Consider the following 21,139-nt stretch of genomic DNA (forward strand, 5'->3'; position numbering starts at 1 on the left):
GGTGCCGGATCCACGGGCACTGCCCTCGAGGGGCGAGGCCAGCGGGGCGCGGGGGAGGGGGTCGGAGGGCAGGCCCCGTGGGCACAGCAGAGGCGGGGAGAGAGGCAGGGGAAGGAGGGAGGCAATGACATCAGCGCGGGCAGGGTGCATAAGGTGGGGGAGCCGCAAGAGCGGAGCGGCCGCGGGAGAGTTTAGCAATTAGCGAGCGCCGCTGCAGCTCCCTGCGCCTAGCGCCGCCCGGCAGGCGGCCCGGGCACCATGCAGCGGTCCCCTCTGGAGAAGGCCAACGTCTTCTCCAAGCTTTTCTTCAGGTAAGAGCCGGGGCTCGGGCGGGGGCGAGGGGAAGGACCCTGCAGCGGGCGGCGGCATGCGAGGTGTGGCTCGGCTGGGTCCCCCGGCGCTTTGCACCCGCGCGCCTCGGAGGATCCCGGGGGACGGGCAGTGGGTAGTGACTGCGCGCGAGCGCAGGGCTGCCCCCGCCTGAAGCCCGGGACCCTCAGCCGAGTCTCCTCTGGGCACGTTGCCTTGCGCCCGTTAGCCCCGAAATGTTTTGCAAAGAGAGCCGCGCTCTCCTGGTTTATTCCAGGAGGATCTTCGCGCCGTGGTCTCCTCTGGCACCGCGTGCCCGTGTTTTGAACACGAGGGGCGTCTGAAAGCTCTTAGGTGCAAGTGTCATGCAGGATCACATCCATACTGGGTAAATTACTTTATAGTAGATTATCTGTGCAACCTTTGGTTAATTGCTCTACTTCTGAGCCTGGCTGTTGTACATTTAACTCCAGGGTGTGAGAACTTCGGAGGAAATGTGCTTTGCAAGCACGTTTTTTTTAAAAGGTGATCTTAGGGACACCTTATACATAAATCTCTCCCTTCCGATTGAGACGTGTCCTATGGGGGCGAAAGTCCCCGATCCCTTTTCTCTTCTTCTTCTGTGTACAAAGGATCCTCTTTCGTCCCCCTCCCCCACCACACACAGTGGGACGACGCGGAAATCATACTTTTGAAATCCTTTTACCTGGAGCTGTTACAAGTAACACCTGATATTATACCAGACAGAGATTAGAAAGACAAAAATCCTTCTCTATATTTCTCCAACTTTGGGCATCTGAGAGCATACCGGGTACACTCAATTTCATGCAGCTGGGTAGTTTTCCTTGTTGTTTGTGTGGGTTCTACATGCAGCAATAGGGATGAAAAGATCAGTTTGTAAAATCGAAAATGTGATTATGAATGGTAGCGGGATTCTGGTAGGTGTAGTACCTCGGATAACTTTTAGCCCAGGTTTTTAAGATGACTAGATTTTAAAATGCCTCTTTTAAAATGCTTTTGGGGAGACTAGTCCAGGCTCTATTTTGTTTTCATCTTAGTTATTTCTAGGGCACCTCGCAGAGTAAGTACAGTATCTAAGAATCTCTGATGCTTACGCCTCATTTAACACAGTGCAAGAAAAGAAAATAATTTATTTCTGATCTCTGCTTTGGGCAAAATTTCCATGGTCTAAAACTAGGGCTTAAATACATGCTTAATGTGAAGCATGTGCTTAATGGGCTTTGGATAAGACCCAAGATACTTAGATTCCTCTTGACTTTTTCTATTGATTTCAGTGGGCTTTGGATCAGGCCTGTTGTGAAATTGAAATAAATATAAATCAAGGTGTAACTAATATAACATACTTATTACTCTGTTTTAAAGAGACATACTAAATATATACTCAAAATGTTTCCTTCTCCTGTCATTAACATTTAAACCATATTATAATAATAATTGGTCTGACAGAAGAAAAATCAGCCCAGTGAAAATAAACTTCCTATGGATAAACACAAAAATACCATGTACAATATGAGCGTACCTTCACAGTGGAAGAAGCTGATGAAATAATAAATTTCTGGTACTACAAAGTTCTCTGTTTATTTGCTGTCTAGGATATTTACATTGCAAGTGATTCCTCTACTTCTCAAAATGTGTCATCTATTTTAGGATTCAATACTTTTGGAATATTTTATCTGATATATCAATAGATTAAAACTAGTTAGATGTGAAAACTGATGAATGTTAAGAGTTGCATCAAAAAAATTTTTTGGAAGGGTGCCAGAATACATAGTTCTTGTTTGTTAAATATGTCTGTTCAAAAGCCAACATATTTTTTTTAATTGATAAAAATGTATTAGTTTATTTGAAAATACATGCTTTCACTGTTCAGTTACCCAAATACAGTGTCTGTCTCATAGGGTCAAGATTAATATCAGGGGAAAAAATTATGCTACTCTAGTTGCTAGAAACCAAGCTATCTTACAGCAACAAGTGAAATTGTCAAGTTATCAGAAGTGAACAAAATTTAAAAAATACTATGTGTGATGAACTTTACAAAACCAGAACAATATTGTTTCATAGCATTAGGTAGACACTTGTAGACTCAGTAAACTGGTTCATCCCATAAAGTTGTGATAAAAAGTTGGATTTGGTTGAGTTTTTCTAAAATAGTAGAATTTCATTTTAGTGTGTAATTGTATCTGCATAATAAGAACAGTCCCAGTTCAAGAAAGCAGCCTCATTTAGAAAGCACTTAAGAATGTGCTTAATTGTAAACATGTGGCTTAAGTGCTATCTCATGGATCCGGTATGGTACTCTCAAGTACTAATGTTCTAATGTAACATGAACAGAGCAGCTGAAATAAAATCAAGGAATCAGCCCTTCCTTTGTTTGTAAAGTGATGTGGAAGAAAAAGTTACTTTTCCTACTAACAACAGTTATTTAACATTGTCTCATAATCTATCTTCATGTGGTTTAAGAAATCTTCACTTAAAACAGTGTCTGCTGGGTTCTGTTTCTTTCATAGCTGTTTCTGTTTCTTTCAAATGCCAATCTGGATGTAATGCAATGTAATAGACTGAAGGTCACTATAGGACCATTTGAAATAATTGTGGCAAAATTTGCAGAGAAGATATCCGCCAGGAGGTTATCAGTGATAAACATATAATTCATCATAGTGGTTTTCAGCTATCTGATGACAGCATATGAAACGTTAAATAATAGATTACTTTCTACAAACCTATTGCCAGATTCTTTGCTTAGATGCATCTGTCCTGCTTGGGAGTTATCTGAGCATAGCTGTGTGCGGAATTTGAATCTTAGTTTGTAACTAATGTAGTTAAGGTAGATACATTTCAATACTGTATTTGTACATTTTCTTTAAAAATGTTTCCAATCCCTGCCCTAAAAAAAAGTTCAGACAATAACAAGTTTTATAAAGAAGCCATGTCAAATATGGACTCTTAACAAGGCAATACCCTCTTTTTGTATGACTATTCAAGAAAATGATCCAGGCTTGCAAAAAGAGAGAGAGAGATTTGATTGCACAGACTATAAAAGTTCATAATTTAAAAATTAGCTATTTTCTGAAACATTTATAACTGTGAGTAAATAAGCAGGTTTTGTTTAGAAAATTACATTTTTTTCATATTGAAGAAATGAAAAGTAAACCAGGTAAGTAACAACAACTTTTACTAGGAAAACGTTTTTTGAGGAAAACATTCCACGTTATGCTGGAAGGGCATAATGAGTGGGGTGCTGCAGGGATCAGTTCTGGGTCCAGTTGTGTTCAATATCTTCATAAATGATTTAGATAATGACATAGAGAGTTCACTTATAAAGTTTGAAGACGATACTAAGATGAAAAGGGTTGCCAATGCTTTGGAGGATAGGATTAAAATTCAAAATAATCTGGACAAACTGGAGAAATGGTTTGAAGTAAATAGGATGAAATTCAATATGGACAAATGTAAAGTGCTCCATTTAGGAAGGAACAATCAGTTGCACACATACAAAATGGAAAATGACTGCCTAGGAAGGAGTATTGCGGAAAGGTATCTGGGGGTCATAGTGGACCACAAGCTAAATATGAGTCAACAGTGTAACACTTGCAAAAAAAAGAGAACATCCTTCTGGTCTGTATTAGCAGGAGTGTTGTAAGCAAGACATGAGAAGTAATTCTTCTTCTGTACTCTGCGCTGATTAGGCCTCAGCTGGAGTACTGTATCCAGTTCTGGGTGTCACATTCCAGGAAGGATATGGACAAATTGGGGAGAGTCCAGAGATGAGCAACAAAAGTGATTAAAGATCTAGAAGACATGACTTATGAGGGAAGATTGAAAAAATTGGGTATCTTTAGTCTGGAAAAGAGAAAACTGAGGGGGGACATGATAACAGTTTTCAAGTATTGCATGTAAAAGGTTGTTACAAGAAGGAGGGAGAAGAATTGTTCTTCTTAACTGCTGAGGATAGAACAAGAAGCAATGGTCTTAAATTGCAGTAAAGGAGGTTTAGGCTGGACATTAGGAAAAACTTCCTGTCAGGGTGGTTAAGCACTGGAATAAATTGCCTAGGGAGGTTGCGGAATCTCCATCATTAGAGATTTTTAAGAGCAAGTTAGACAAACACCTGTCAGGAATGATCTAGAGAATACTTAGTCCTGCCATGAGTGCTGGGGACTGGATTAGATGACTTCTCAAGGTCCCTTCCAGTCCTATGATTCTATGATTTGTGCAAGTTATAACTGTGCTACTTCTGTTTCTACCATAGCTCCAGAATACATTTCTTCCTTTCTACTCCTCATGGCAAGACACTAGTCTGTGCTTTGGAAACTTTTCATCTAGACAAATTCAGAGTGGAAATAAGGTGTAAATTTTTAACATTCAGAGTAATTAACCATTGGAACAATTTACCAAGCGTGATAGTGGATTCTCCAGTACTGACAATTTCTAAATCAAGACTGGATGTTTTTCTAAAATATCTGCTCTAGGGATTATTTTGAGGAAGTTCTATGGCTGGTGTTATACCGAAGGTCAGATTAGATGATCATCATTGGTTCCTTCTGACCTTGGAATCTATGAATCTTGACTCAAAAAATAGACTCTGATCCAGGAAAGACTTAGGATATGTCTACGCCACAAATTAAGGTGTAATTGCAGTGCAGGTAAGCATATCTGTTTCAGCTTTAATTTAGCTAGCATGGGAAACAGCAGCAATGAAGATGTGTCAGCATGGAACCTGGTGCAGGCTAGCAACCCAAGTACACACCCAGGAATCCAGATGAGTATCTGTTGGGTTGACAAGGCTGCATTGCCAGTTAGATCAAAGCTAGTGTGGGTATGCCTTCTTGCACCACAATTACACATTAATTTTCAATGCAGATGTAGCCTTAGACAAAGTAGTCCCATTGTCTTCATAAGGACTACTTAGAGTGTGAAGTTAAGCAAATGCCCTTTGCACAATGACAGCACCTTCCACCCAAGGATTTCAAAGTACTTTACATACATTCCTTAGTTGTCACCATATCCCTGTGGAACTGGAAAAATATTATATTTATATAAATGTAAGTATCATTATTTTGTAGCTGAGGTAAATGATACATAGAGATTAATGCCCACATTTGCAGAAGTGGCCACTAACTTTGGACACATCAGTTTTTTGGTGTCCATCTTTCAGCATATAAGGCCTGACTTTCAAAGGTGCTGAACATTCACAAATCTGATTGAATTCGGTGACATCTGTGGGTGTTGAGTATCTCTGAAAATCAGCCTCTAAGGTTTTGAGGATTGGCATTCAAAATTTGAGTCCACTTTTTAAAATTTGGGTGCAAGAGGTGTCTCCAGTGTGGAAGAGGAAATCTGTTTTATAACCTGGACTAGTACTCTGATCTCCATATTACAAATCCTGTTATTTCAATCCCAGTGCAATCCTCCCTCTGCTAACATGTTTAAAGTCCATCCCTGTACAAGTCTGAACCACCAATGTTTCAGTTAACGCCAAAAGTACTAGTTCCACAGCAACTAATGGAACCTCTTCCTATATGGCTATTTCATCCATCTAAAACACAACTGCCCAAATCAACATGTGTCTGAGTTTTCTGAAAGATGCCAAAAGGCTCTTGGCTCTGTGATAGGACAAAAACTTATAGTGGGCATGTATATTTAAACCAGAATAAATATTTGAAATTTTTAAGAACTTACCAATTTTTTACACTTATTCTATTTTATCAGGAATGAGGGCAATGCAGTTAAATCCTTGAAGTATTTTTAATTACTAATAATAGACAGTGAAAGCCATCTTATTATTTGTATTATAGTAGCCTCTAGAAGCTCAAATAAAGATCAAGGACCTCTTGTGCTAGGCACTGTACAAAGATGTAGTAAGATACAGTCTCCACCTTGAAGAGCTTACAGTGTAAATAGACAAGACAGGCAAGGGATGGGGAAAAGGATGTATTATTATTCACATTTTACAGATGGATAACTGAGGCACAGAGAGATTAAGTGATTTTCCCAACATCACACAGGAAGTCTGTGGCAGAGCAGGAAGTAAATCCCGACCTCCTGAGTCCCAGTCCAGCTCTTCAACCACCAAATCATGCTTCATGTGTGGGAAAGTTATTTCAGAATGTACCTGAAACAAGCTATCCATACAAAAGATACATATAGGAATTCTCACTCTCTTGAATACCCACGTTTGACATATTTTCACTTCAATGGAAATAGTAATTCTCTTGCATGAGAGAAGAATTTGAGAAGATGTCAATTTACCCAAGGATGTTTATTTCTTCATTAATCTCATTTAACCACCTGTCAATTGTTCAATAAGATATTTAGTTCTGTTCACAAATAAGTCAGCTATGCTGGAATAAACTATAGGTTTGGAAAGGTTCTCTCTGATGAAATGCTTTTATTCCACCACTTTTTGACTAGCATGTGAAAAGTGCACTGGACCTCAGTACGTAATGTGCCCATAAAGGCATAGATGGACAATGAGTGTGTCAAACCCAGGGAAACTCATGGTTTTAGTGGCAAAATGTTCTTGCTGGGGGATATTCGAAAGAATGGATATTTTGAGGTCTCTGCCAAGACACGTAATGGCCATGCTATAATGAACAAACTTGTGACTACCAAAGTGATTGTGTTTGCAAACTGTGCAATCATTTGAAAAATGATTTCACAGTACTTGTGGTTGTCCTAAATTTGCAAAGCTGTTGGTTTTGCCTCTTAGCTGTCCATGTCCTCTTTCTTAACTGTTGAAAACTGAGCAGATATTTTAATCTGCCAGTAGAAAAACCATTACTGTAGATCTGATAATTAATTCTGATTCTAGCCCTGATAGATAAAAGATTCAGGATTAAATCTTGCTCACCTTAGTCACACGAGGACTCCTACCGAACTCATTGAGACTATTTCTGTGAAAAATATAAGATTTGGCCCTTGCTGATCTATACAACATTTCTAGTCATTTTATTGCCATTATTCATCTTCTGACTTATGTAGAACTCAATAGTTTTCTCTAAAGTTAGCTTTAAAATCTAAAGACATCTTACTACTGAACTATTGCAAATAATTTTAGAAAACTAACTTAATACTTTAAAAATATATTCAAAATAACATTGAGACAAATAGTTAATTTTTTTTAAAAAGAGGACAGATATTTAGGGGTACAAGCCATATTTACTAGTTAAAGGACAGCGTGAAGTGAGGTTAGTTCATTGACTCAGAATTAGTTAATATCTAAAAACAAAAGAGCCTTCTCTTGGGTCAGCTTTTCCATTGCTATGTGTTTTAGCAAGTAAATGTTATTGCTCGACCTGTTTACAACTAATAGTCGACATTGTGTTCTTTCATGGATCCACTCTGTAATTGAAAGTTCAGTGGATGTATCTCTCTTGCTTATGACAAGCTTCACGTTTGCCTATCCAGATCAAATAATGACAGACTTTAATGCGTTTAATATCTTTTACCCTTATAAGGCACAACACATGTGTATCTTTGTTCCTAGAATGTGCCCTTTTTTCATTTTCACATATAGCCTGGGCTTCATAGTTATAATATCTCAAAAACCTGAAGTAGTACTGACCATCTTACTAGCTGTAAAAAGCACTATGCAAAGGAAAAATCAAAATTCTGCTAAAAAGGCAGGATCCTAAAAGCCACTACTAGATCACATTACTCAGTTGCAAATCCTCTAAAATAGCCAGAATAAATGTCACATTTTTAAAAAAGGTCATAAAAATGTAAATCTTGTCCAAGATTTTCCATTGAGTAATTCTCATTAAGATTAGCTATTGGGACCCTGGGGTTTCAACAGAACATTGATTATTCGACAAACTGCTATTCACAGTTAGTGGCATAGTAAATGTTTTCCATATTAAATAACACTTGACAGCAAACACAAATGTTCATTAAGAGAGAAATTCAATTCTTCAGTTTTAGCGATCTGCAAAGAAAGCATATAAATTAATAAGATCCACATTTACCTCCAACTCTTTGAAGCAATAAATATAATGTTCAGAATATTTGTTCAATTTTTTTCTTATATTTTAATCATGATCTTTCAGAGCTGCAAAGAAATATATCTCAGCCACACAAAATTAATGCAACATGTTGTATAAGCATTTTCTGTCCTAATATCTGATTTCATATAGAATGTTTTAAAATTATGGTAAGTAGAGAATGTTAGAGGTTTGATTCAGCCAGAGAAATACACAGGGCGTTGGTCCCGTTGTGGTGGAAAGCTCACAGAAAGGAGGATTGAAACAAGACACCTGCAACCCCAGGCATTTGGGGGACCTGAGACTGCACAATGCATTTCCAGGAAGAGGTGTTGCTGGCTGGTGATCAATTGTTGCAGTGTGGATGCTCTGAGTCTGTCAGTTGTGCTCTGAAAGATCTCCAGCCATGCTTTAAAGCTGTCCTCACCTGGCCATGCACTGCCTGCCATCCTCTGAAGGTTAAATTTCACACCTGGAATGAAGCTGCCATCACAGGTGTAAAGTGAGTGTGAGATATGCACTGGAGGAATTCTGGTTTACTCTGACACCGTTTCAACAGGTGCTGTGTACACTGCCACACACTTGGTCAGCCATGTTGATTCAAGCACAAATTTTTCATATGTCAGGTAGGGGAGCTCCCAGGGTTGGGGAAAGGATCCCAGGTCTCAGCCATAGGCCTCTTCACAAATGTCAACCTTCCTTCCCAGGGAGATGAGAGTTAACTCCTGGAATAAGCACCACACTTAACAATAGAACACTTTTATCTAACCCTAGGAAAGCCAGGAATGCCCCTACGTCAGGGGCAGGCAAACTTTTTGGCCTAAGGTCCACATAGGGTTTTGTAAATTGTATGGAGGGCCAGTTAGGGGAAGGGGTCATGGCCCGGCCACCACCTCCTATCTGCCCCCCTTCTGGGACTCCTGCCCCCTTGTTTCCTGATGGCCCGTGGGCCGTAGTTTGCCCACCCCTGCCCTAGGTCAAGGATCTCTAGCAGGGGATAGATTCCCTTGCCCCTCTTACAGCATATATCTCCCCTTGCATAGCTAAATACACACAGACTCTCTGCCCCATGCCAGTGCAATCCCCTCCCTGCTTTGAGTCAGTCCAACCTGTCCATGCACTCTGGTCTGTTGCTGGCACATGGTGGGAACTCAGAATTGTGTACTGGTTACTTGATCTCAGCTGTCCAGTCAGCTCCCAGCTGAAAGTTTACAAAAGTCCCCTTTTGCCAGCTACCTAAAAGGGATGACAGCAGAGCCAGGATCTCCTTTGCAACAGTCAACAGAGCTGATCAAGTGTGTGGCAGTGTACACAGCACCTGTTGAAATGGTGTCAGAGTAAACCAGAATTCCTCCAGGTCTGCCCCTGCAGGGCAGCTCATTTGCACACCTTGCAGCAGGGACTGCAGCTGAATTTCCACCATTTGGCTACAGCAAAGTAATTCTTTGGCCATGCCTGCTTCTTCACCTGCATGTCTACATCAGGACTGGGGGAGGGAGAGGGCCAGATTTGTTTTGTCCATGCCAGGGATTCCTCTATGCTGGGGGAAAACCCACATTGCTGGTTAAATCAACTTTGAGGCTACTTGTGACTTCAGAGGGGTATGAAGCAGCTTTAAGCAGGGCCAGGATTTGGCCCTGTTGAGAAGACAGCATCAGCTAATAGAGACAAGGTAGTACCTCTAGCAGGGCAGAAAAGTTCATCCAATAGGTTTGAATTTTCTCATGTGAGATAAGGTTCAGCAAACTAGAAGAGCAAATAGCTACAATAAGAGATGTATTGTAGAGTGCTAAAGGGAGGAAAAAATAAAGAAAAAGATTAGAAAACAAACAAAAGACAAGTTAAAACAATGTGTCATGTACATGATATCCTCATGTCTTGTACCATTATGGGGTGTACTTTGTTACCAGGCTGTCAATAGAAGAGGTGGAACTTGTTTTCCTTCTTTTTTTCTTACCTACAGTTCACCCTTGAAACTTGTCTCCAGCTGGGTTTCATGTATATGTGCCCATAATAACATCCCTACTTAGTTGCAAGACTCTGACAGCACTACAGGTTTCTCTGTGAAAGAGTTCATTAAATGCCAGCCAGTAATCTGGTGGCATTTGCTAATACAGTATAATACTTTAAGGCCAATCTGTTTCCCTTCTTCCTTGCTTTCTTTGCTTCAAAAATTATTTCTCACTGACAACAGAAATGAGAACCAGAAATTAGGAATTAATGTTGGTATCTCACAAATTAAGGGCCATTGGTATCTCACAAATTAAGGTCTGCTCTTGCTCCATTGTGCTGCTTTGGCATTGCAAACCATCTATAAAACTGGCTTAACTGGCTAGCATAATTTAGCATCACCATACCAGTGCAAAAAAGTCAGAGTGTACTGGTGAATCTGGCCCCTCCAAATTATTATTATTGTGGGTTACTTATGGATGTACATGATGCTTTATAAAACACATACAAGCAGGATTTTCTTTCTGACAACAAAACTCAAGGAGTTTTTGAAAGCCCACCTTGAGGGGCAAGCATCATTGCAAGCTGTCTCTTAACACCACTATGTGTAGCAGCTGGAAGCTAGTTGATGCAGCAGCCCACAAATTGAACAGAGCTGGCTGGGGAGGGGGAAGGGCCACAGCATTCAGAAGATGCATTGGGACCATGAGGTGCCACACTATGGGGATTATACTGGCATAGCTACAGCTTTGTAGCTAAGTGGCATAACCCTGTAGTGTTGAGACAGCCTGAGACTTTTCAATTCCTGTAGGAACACCACATCCTCAAGCAACGGTAGCTAGATTGACAGAAGTTGCATTTACACCTGGGATTAGGTCAGTATAGCTGCAGTGTTCAGAGGTATGGATTTTTCATATCCCTGAGTGATGTAGCTATGTTGACCTAAAATTTAAATGTGAACCAGCCCTGAGCCAGCATGTCCAGGTGTTGCTTCAACCACCAGAGTCTTCTACAATCTTGGTTGCTGTTGAGAGAAGCACTCCCAGTGGAATCCCTGGAGGAAGGTGATGGTAGCACTGCTTTGCCTGCCCATAAGGTGAATCCAGCTTGGGTGCAGCTGCTCCAATGGGCGGAGATTCCACTTATGCCCACAGGGTTGAATCAAACTAGCCTTTAAGGGGGGACCTATGCACTTACAAGCTAATTTGGATGGGTGAAATACACACTTTTAAGGATGAGGAAGACTTGTAGCTGATCAGCAACTCAAGCCACATTTTCATAGGTACAGTAGCCCCATGTTATATCACGCTATTTTTCTGTAACAGTCACTCTGCTCTCTCCAGCTACAATCAATTTTGTTTCTTCAGTCTGTGGCAAACTGGCAGTTCGATTCTAATAAAAAATACAAATAAAGGAAAATGTGTGAAAAGAAATAATACAATATATATGGGGTATGAAACTGTAAATCATTTCCCCCTTGTCTCAAGATAGGTAAGGTAGGGTTTGCTTATTACAGTTTTCAAGCCCATTGTAAAAGCCGAGGGTACTCGTCAAAGTCAGTCTGAGGCATGGAGCTTTAGTACAGTACTTTTGGCATTAAGGGGTCTCTTAGGACCTCTCTCAGCTTACTTGCATTAACTACAGTAGCTATTTAATGGACCCTCACTTACATTCATTTATGATTGCCAGATTTTCTGAATGTACAACAGTTTCTTTTATGAAACAAATTTGTAAGTGTTTCTGTTTCTGAAGGACAAGGGATTAGCAGTGTTTGTATAAGCCATGTACAATATCAACAGCTACTCTTCCTTTCTGCCATCCTGTTCTTGATCTAAGTCATCATTTGCAATGACCACCCAGGCTCTTCAGTTAATGAAATTATGGCTTATTTTAAGTACAGAAGATATTAAAATGAATTAGAAATCAATTTCTTAAGTAATTGATCACTAACTCCAGTGGCAAAAAGTTCATGAACAAGTACACTTTTTCCTATGGTTCTTCAGAACAGAGTCTGACAGTTGGCTTTACTGTGACATATGAACAGTGTCTGCCTTTTCATGTAAACTGCAGTTAAGGACAGAGCTGAGACCAAACAATTTATCTGGAACTGTACAATTTCTGTTGTTGCAGCAATGAAAGACAATCCTTTTATTACTGAAAGCACATTCTCTCTGTGGTATTTAAGCTAGATATAGATGTCCACTTGGGAAATATTTAATTTCCCCAAGTGCTTTATGTACTGAATACCTAGGCTTATTAATTTATGTTGCCTATGATTAATTACCTTTTAAAATGATAGATTAGATTGTGTATACACATGTACTTTCATACAGTCACATACACACATGCACTATGAGCATGACTCCCATTTATGCTGAAGCCCTTGTACAATGTTCTGTATTATATTTTCATCTACTTTAGGGCCCTTTTATGCTGCCAATGTAATGGGGCCTTAATGTAGCTGAGAATTTGGTCAATTTTTTAATATAATGCACACAAACACACGGTTAACTCTACACCAAGACTCACCTTCAATAAGCAACTCTAAGTTACAACATTCCCTATTTTTTGCCTGAAGTTTTGTTTCACCCTTAGTTACAGACTGTCTTTTCTTGGCAATAAATTATGCAGGTGTTTTTGCCCTTAGATGGTAACTATTTTGAAAACTGTTTGTAAGATCACAATTTTTATCATATTCCTAAGTCATATGTTTGTCTATGCAACACACACATTTATACACATACACAGTGATCATTCACAATCTGTTTCTTTCCGTATTAGCTTTGCAATTATTTTGGAGGAAATGTATCATAGTTAACCATGATAGCCAAGCATATTTTGCATGTTACCTTGGATATCTGCAAAATATGCCATCTCCTTTAGTAAATCTTAAATTCATTTGCTAATTGTATTTTGTTTTACTTGTGTATCTTCAGATGACCTTATTAACAGATGATAACATAAAATTATGAGCAGGATTTCGTGGGAATAGTGTTCTATAACACACGTAGTGAGTAGAAGGCATTTCAGATACTGAATAGATCAGACAAGGGTTTGTAAAGAAGTTCCCCTTTGGATCAGCAATTTAAGGGCCTCCTCCTGCTCTGTTTGAAGTCAACAGAAAGGTTGCAACTGACGTCAGTACATTAAGATGAGTTCCCAAATCATTCTCAAGCTGATAGTGTCCAAAAATTGTTACCCAAAGTTATTCCCTGAAAGCATGGATATTTGGCATTGAAACTTTCATTAATAATATAGCTCCATTAATGTTAAACCTGTCTATTGCACTAAGAATGTGCTCTTTAAGTTCTGTTTTAACTTCATAATGACAAAAATAAATGGAAGTTAGGGATGAAAAAATATCTTCAGCACACCCATTATACTTAGAGGCCTTCAAAAGGTCTTGTATAACATGCAATGTGAGCTGCTCCGCATGCAATTAATGCTGTAATTTAGAATTTCCTTGCTTATATGAGTATAACTTCTATCTCTAATATAACATTATTTTGTGATTTAATAGTCATGATATTGGAGACTATAAATTACTGGAAATATAACACAAAGGGCCCAATCCTCTACTCAGTTAACTCTTACTGACTATAATGAGCGTTTGTATGTAAGAGAGCCAGTGGGATCATGACCCAAATGGTCAAATGTAAGAACTCTGAAACTGTTTGTTAATGTTATCTATATATATGTGTACCAGATGTTTTCAGTAGCTACATCATTAGTTTCATAGTTAATTATATAATATGTTGTGACTTATCTATGCAATGCTGGATTGTGCTTTAATAGCTAAACCAACTCCAGAATTAACCTTAGAAACTGATAGTTATTATTATTCTCTTTCTGATTAGATGGACAAAACCAATTTTGAAGAAGGGTTATAGACACCGTCTGGAACTATCAGACATATATCAAATCCCTTCTGCGGATTCTGCGGATAATCTTTCTGAAAAATTGGAAAGGTATGACAAAGTATGTATTTTGTTAGCATTATCTCATGATCTGGAAGGCAGTAACTAGGTCTGAAAGAGTGAGATAGAAATGGTGGCGATATCAGCTTAGTTCATTTAATTAATCTATTGAAACTTGACAGCAGAAACACTGGAACAATAGTTTTCAGATGTTTTTAAGCTCTGGTCAGATTTCAGACAGTAAATGGAATATGGCTCAGTTCAGAAAATTTTGAAGCTATGTAGTAGCTTCCAAAAAATGGGTCACTTTGTGTCTGTCACCAAGCTCACAACCTTAATGTCAGTTCAACACTTCTATCTCCTTCCTCCCCGCCACATCCAGGTCATCACCATATCTTATTGTTTTGTTTTTTTGTTCTATACTAGCTAAAAAAATGCCATCCTTTCCTTTATGTCTCCAGGGCTAAAATGCTGGATACTTCCTTATTTGTCTTAGGCAGCCTCCTCTGCCCTGGCCTTCCTGATTACCACCTTGGCCTCCTCCACTCGCTAACACAGCTAAAAATTTACTGACTTCCTGTATCATGTTCCGGCATCTCATTCTTTCTCGCAAGACCTTTGCATTACTTCACCCCTACCTACATCTCTGCTCCCATTTCTTTACTCTGACCGTGCCTCTCTCCTCACTGATCTTTGTATCCTTCCCTCATTCTCATCTTTATACTCTCTTTCATGCTTTGACTTACCCATGAAAATCCCTTTCCAACTTTAGCATAAAAGACAGCCACCTCCTCTTTGTTGAAATCCCTTCTTAAAATGTGCTCTTCATGTCAAGCCTACCAGTGTTAACACACCCAGGTGGCCTATGCTACAGGCCCTCCACCCAGAATCCCTATTAAGTCAAATGGGAGTTTTGTGCAATGAGTGAAATTCACCCACATATAGAGGGCCTGTAAAAAGCCTCACTCAAAATAAGGATTGTGTGGCTCTTAAGTAGTGTATAGACCTTGTGCTGGCCCTGGCATCAGTTTCACCTATGGGGTGCTTGCAGAAATGGGTCCTAAATGAGAAACTAAGGTAGGGCTTTAAGGTCCAGGTCCTCTTAGGGGAGGCTCCTAACTTGCATTGATCTGGGACTAATTTACTAGCTCTTGCACATACTTTTCTCTCTTTGTTTTTTTTTAAAGATCCATATATTTCCCCATCATCCAGGACAGATTGGATACGTATTGCTAAGTCTGTCCATTTAGATTAAAAATGCGGGGGGTGGGGGGAAGGGCTCCATTTTAAAAAATGACATAGTGCTAAGCATCTGCCTGCTGAAAATCAGATCCCTTTAAGATGTCTTTAATTGGGCACCCAAAATCCCTAGTCACTGTCTTCTGCCATTTGGTACTGTACTGAGCACCCTGGTGATGCTTAGTAAATATTGAGACAAGGTACAATTTATACAGGAAGTGTCCAGTTCCTTAATCTTTCCATTTGAATGCATATTATCTGTATTCATTTGCCAAAAATTAAAAGTATTAATTTACAATTATCAAATAAATAATTGTATAAATAGTAACCTTGTCTCTCTGCTTCTGACAGAAGATATACTGTACACTAGGAGGGTACTATCAAAAAGTCTCTTTAGTGGTGACAAAAACAAATGCAGTCCATTTTTAAAAAGTCACATTTTAGAATAGCTTCTCTTTGTTTTCTTCTTGCTAGGAACTGGAGGAGCTCCAAAACTTTTATTTGCCTATTATTTGTGTATTGATCTTAAGAAGTACAGCAGGTTTCTTTAAAACATACAACGTGACCTTTTCATGAATTAACTCCCTGCAGGGTGATGTATGGCTGAGTATATAAATCTGCCAAATATGTGGGTGAACTAGATTTGAACTTTTATTGAGCTATCAAGTCAATGAGGGTCAGATCTTTGGGGTCTCTGCAAGGCTTTGTTTCATCAGCCACCTTAGCTAAATCTCCTTGGATATACTTGAGTGACTTGAACTATGTTAGAGCTGTAGACTCACGTATTTGCTCACACAACTTAATGGTCTTGTTTTTTGGTTCCTTTTCAGACAATGGGACAGGGAGCTGGCAACTTCAAAGAAAAAACCCAAACTTATTAATGCTCTTCGACGATGCTTTTTCTGGAAATTTATGTTTTATGGAATAATATTATATTTAGGGGTAAGATATGTTCTTGTGTTGAGTAAATTCGGAATGTTGGTAGCAATCCCGATGATTGCTAAATTACTGAGGAATCATACTAAGAACTACATTTTCTTCTCTGTGACATTATGTATAAAGATTAAAAGGGCACAGATCTACAGATACTGGGTAGGCAGAGTATACATAGCTTGTGGAGTTTCACAATTGGCTCTTGGTGCCTTGAACCCCTAAAATGTATCAGGATTTAACATCTAGTTTTAACATCTAGTCTATAAAGTAGTAAAGTTCTTTAACGTCCTTTGGAATTAAATGCTATAAGATATTCTTATCAATATGAAATAAATTATTACATGCTATCAGTGATCTGCATGAGCATGGCCCATTTACATCAAAGGGAGTTTAATTCATATAATCAGCATTTTATTTTAATTTCATTTTAGACTATGGATTTTACCAATAGATTGTGTGAAACTGATAGATAGTTTCTATGGTGTATTGTGGCTAAGGTCAGGTTAGCGCTGTGATCAAACAAATGCAACAGGTTTATTACCGATGTTGCAACAGTCTTATTACCCTGTTGAAAGAAAAAAAGAGCTACATTCTTCTTTTTGTTACACTGGTGTAAATGTGGAATGACTCCATTGGCATCATTCTTTTGTATGTCTGCTGATACATCAGAGAGCAATATTTGGCCCAAAGGATGTGTATAATAGTGAGATGTTCTAGATAATGACTTCCGATTACATGAATGTAGGAGTGATAGAAGCTCTTTACATTGTGTGTCATTTCCTTCTTTTTAATTCTTTGCATGACAAGTCTAAATAACAAATCTTTTTCAGTAGTTTTGAAGCCAAAGCTTGATTGACATCATTACAGCTAACAAGTTCTGAGGCCATGTGTGCATATTTACAATTTACTGACAAATCTGTCAGTAAAAACACAGTGGTATTTCATACAGCTGATTGATTGTAGCTCTGGGCATCATTAGACAAAAAAATGGAGTCAGGAAATTTAAAAGGACAATACAATGAAGAAGTAGGAAGTTGTAAAACTTACCATTCTGTTTAATCTGGAAAAAAACAACCCAAAACTAAGTGTTGGATACCTGCCTCTATTGGTTAATCCTGTTGCTTCCTTTTCAAAAACCATTTAATAACCACCACCCTTTTTAAAAAGAAAAAAACAAAACAAAACATGTGCAACCAATTGTATACCGTATGTTCTTATAAATTAAGGGTAACCCTTTTTATGCACAACAACATTGAATGGATATTTTGGACCATACACATCAGCCATGTGTAGTTAAGTATTTTAAGAACTCTGTCATGTTGGGTTACATTTTTAAAATAAAAAACTTGATGCTGAATAATCACTTCTATGGAATTTGCAGGTTAAGAATGTAAGAGTTAAAGGGTAATTTTCATTTTTAAACCAGATTTATCAAAATTCTCTAACTGCATATACAAAAAGTCTCTGTTTTCCTAGCTATAGACAGAGAGCCACAATTTCTGGATAGATAGAGATATTGGGCTCAATCCTCAGATGCACAGATGAGGAAAGGTGTCAGGGAACGGTGGTTCCTAAGTCACCTTTCAGCTGGCTAGTATCTGAAATAGTCCCTGGTTGCCTGGCATAATTTAGAACAGCCTCAGGGCTCCTCTAAATTACACTGTCTGCAGTAAGAAGCTACCTCAGCAAGGATCTGGTTGGAGAGGTATGTACTCTACTTCCTCTTTACTCGTCCTGTCCTACACTCCATTCATGGGGAAGTTTAGAGCTGCCTGCAGAAATTACCCTGTATACACCACCAGAATACTTGTCTGTTTCCCTTTGATTATCCCTTTAAGGTAGCTTTCTGGCTATTTTGCATTGGTGAAGGTGTGCAAAGCAGGAAAAGAGGAGCTCAGGATTCAACCAATTCTCTCTCTCTCTTTGTGTGTACAGATAGGCAAAGACTAAACGAGACTGTGAACTCTCTGGGACAGGGAACATCGTCTTTGTTGTTTATCAGTCCAGTGCCTATCACAATGGGACCCAGATTCTTGACTGGAGAAGGTGCTACTGTTATATACAAATATATAATAATAATGAAGATGAGGAAATGAAGGAGAGAATAGAATATTGAAGAAGGAGAGAGGAGAAGATAGTCTGAGGGAAATGTGCCAGCAAAGGGTTTGAGGAAAAGTAACATAACATACTTTAGAAGGAAAATTATGCTGATGAAATGGAAGTGAAAAAGAGGAGGAACAAAAATAAGGGAGCCATAGTACTGTAAGTTAATAGTTTTTACAAATGTGATGTTCGGTGCCACTGTACTAAAAGAAACAGAAGTACACATGTTTTTGTTGAATGTGCACGCACACACAGATACACACAAATTCAGGCCTGGAGTCATTCAGCAGGACAACTTGTTTACATGCTGACGTTGCACACATTTCTCTCGGATCCATGCCTTATTAGAGTTTTCTATTACTTTTTTAATCTCTAGATTTAATTGTTTTACTCTGGTCCACTTGGGGCTACTGAAAAGATTCAGCTAGTGCAGATTGTGGCTGCTCATCTAGTTGATAGCCTGCATTGGCTTCTGCTTTACTCTGGTTGCTATTCAGAGGTCTCTGGGTGTGTGCTGAACTGGTATTCCCACAGAAAATTAATCAAGCATCTTTGAGAACAGGCTGCTCAAATGCATTTCATCTGTGCATAATCACTAAAAATCAAGGAAATCACCAATCCAGGCAAGATTAACATCCACACCAACCTCATTTCACATATTCCCACCACAAAATCATCATAATGCCCAAATGCACTCATGGAATTTTATCAGCTTCTCAAGAGATATTGCCTGAGATACTTCTACCCCTCAGCTCCCTTAGAGGTGAAGAAGGGGATGATTTGAGACTTTGCAAAAGGAGGGGAGCAGCCAGGTTCAAAAGAACATAAGAACAGCCATACTGTGTCAGACCATCCTCTCTCATCAAGAGCCAGCGTCTGGCAGTCAGAGGCTTAGGGACACCCACAGCATGGGGTTGCATCCCTGACCATTTTGGCTAATAGCCATTGAATATTCTCTATGAATGCATCTAGCTCTTTTTTGAACCCAGTTATAGTCTTGGCCTTCACAACATCCTCTGGCAAACAGTTCCACAGGTTAACTGTGCATTGTGTTAAGAAATACTTCCTTTTGTTTGTTTTAAACCTGCTGCCTATTCATTTCATTGGGTGACCCCAGTTTCTTGTGTTATGAAAATGGGTAAATAGCACTTCTTTATTCACTTTCTCCACATCATTGATGATTTTATAGATATCTACTATATCCTCCCCAGTCATCTCTTTTCCAAGTTGAACAGTCCTGGTCTTTTTAATCTCTCCTCATGTGGAAGCTGTTCTAAGACCCAATCATTTTTGTTGCCCTTCTCTATACCTTTTCCAATTCTAATATATCATTTTTGAGATGGGGCAACCAGAACGGCACACAGTTTTCAAGGTGTGGGTGTACCAGGCATTTATATAGTGGCATTATGATTTTTGGTGACTTATTATCTGTCCCTTTCGTAATGGTTCCTAACATACTATTAGCTTTTCAGGCAGTGAGGAAGAGTTTCTTGGTGTGAGAATGAAGATAGGACAGGGAGTAATGGGCTATCTTTAAATCCTGAATCTTTGAGGGTTTTGGGGTGGGTATTTGTGGGAGCAAGTTAACCTTAATGCATCCCTCTTTGTGACCTCATAATTCATCAACAGGGAAACTTTTTTTGTGTCACAAGCACTGGACTGTAATATCATTCAGTGGCAGAAGGATTAGCTTTGAAGACTGATTAGGAAAGAGAAGTCTCTGTTTATACAAAATATCTTGTAATCAGCAATGATGGGGAAAGGAAATACAGAAAAATTGACAGTTCAATGAGTCCTTTGTAAGATGCATACAGTTCAAGGTTTGCTAGTGTGTAGCAATGATTCTGTAAATGTCTGGCTCAAACTCACAAAAACAAGGGAAATCACACCTACAGCCAAACATTCAGTCTAAGGTTCTGGCCCTAACTTTTTCTGCATAAAGAAATTAACAAGTAGAAAATAAACTGACACTGGCTGCCCCAGCATATTAGAATGTTGTATTCCTCATGATGTGTTAAAAAAGTTAACACTATACAAAAACAATGTTCAAAATATTAAATGGATTAGAAACTCTCTATCTGAAAGAGGCCAAAAAATACTTTTAAAGTGATTACTGAAAAACAAAGGCTGACAATTGGAGCATTGGAATAGGGACAGATTTTGAGTCTCATGAACACGATTCCCACTGGAGTCTGAGTGAGGACTTCAGGCTTTGTAAAAAAACCCAAAACAAAACACCTGTAAAATTGTGCTGTATACTATTGTGAAACTCCCCCAGTCCAGGTTATTTTATCTGCATATTCACTGTACGTATATGAAATTAGACAACATCACATATTTAATTCTTCTTCCAAATGACAGATGACTAGGTTGCCGCAGATGTGTAGCCCAGTGTCCACTGAAGTTAAGCTTCAGGAAAACAAATCTGATTCAACTAGTTGTGTGTGCATTATTAGATATTTGGTGGCAGTGGGACAAGGGTGGAGGTGTCAGACTTTAGAGTTGGAAAGAGCAAGTACCTCTATTTGTGTGTGTGTGTGTAGGGGTGGTGGGACTGTGTTTATGTGAAAGGTAATTTCCCCAGGGAAGCATCTTCAATGAAGCAGAATTTGAAAGTAGATGTGAGCAGAACAGCAGTGCGCTTTCAAAGCTGACTCGCAGCTTGATCGTACATATTCTCAACATTCT

At 39.0% G+C, this 21,139-nt stretch overlaps 1 protein-coding gene across 2 annotated transcripts in view; it reads left to right on the forward strand.

The window, feature by feature from the left end:
* The first annotated feature begins 222 nt into the window (after positions 1-222).
* Positions 223-21,139, forward strand: part of CFTR (CF transmembrane conductance regulator) — a 142,963-nt gene continuing 122,046 nt past the window's right edge. The window contains exons 1-3 of one of the 2 annotated variants that reach the window (XM_030549072.1): positions 223-311; positions 14,117-14,227; positions 16,246-16,357. In XM_030549072.1, the coding sequence (XP_030404932.1) occupies positions 259-311; positions 14,117-14,227; positions 16,246-16,357 (276 nt within the window). In that variant the 5' untranslated portion in view covers positions 223-258. Of the gene's footprint in view, positions 312-14,116; positions 14,238-16,245; positions 16,358-21,139 lie in introns of those variants that run through there. The other variant, XM_030549073.1, reaches the window with a different exon arrangement.

Source organism: Gopherus evgoodei, chromosome 1 (genome assembly GCF_007399415.2).
Source record: "Gopherus evgoodei ecotype Sinaloan lineage chromosome 1, rGopEvg1_v1.p, whole genome shotgun sequence".
Classification (NCBI taxonomy): domain Eukaryota; kingdom Metazoa; phylum Chordata; order Testudines; family Testudinidae; genus Gopherus; species Gopherus evgoodei.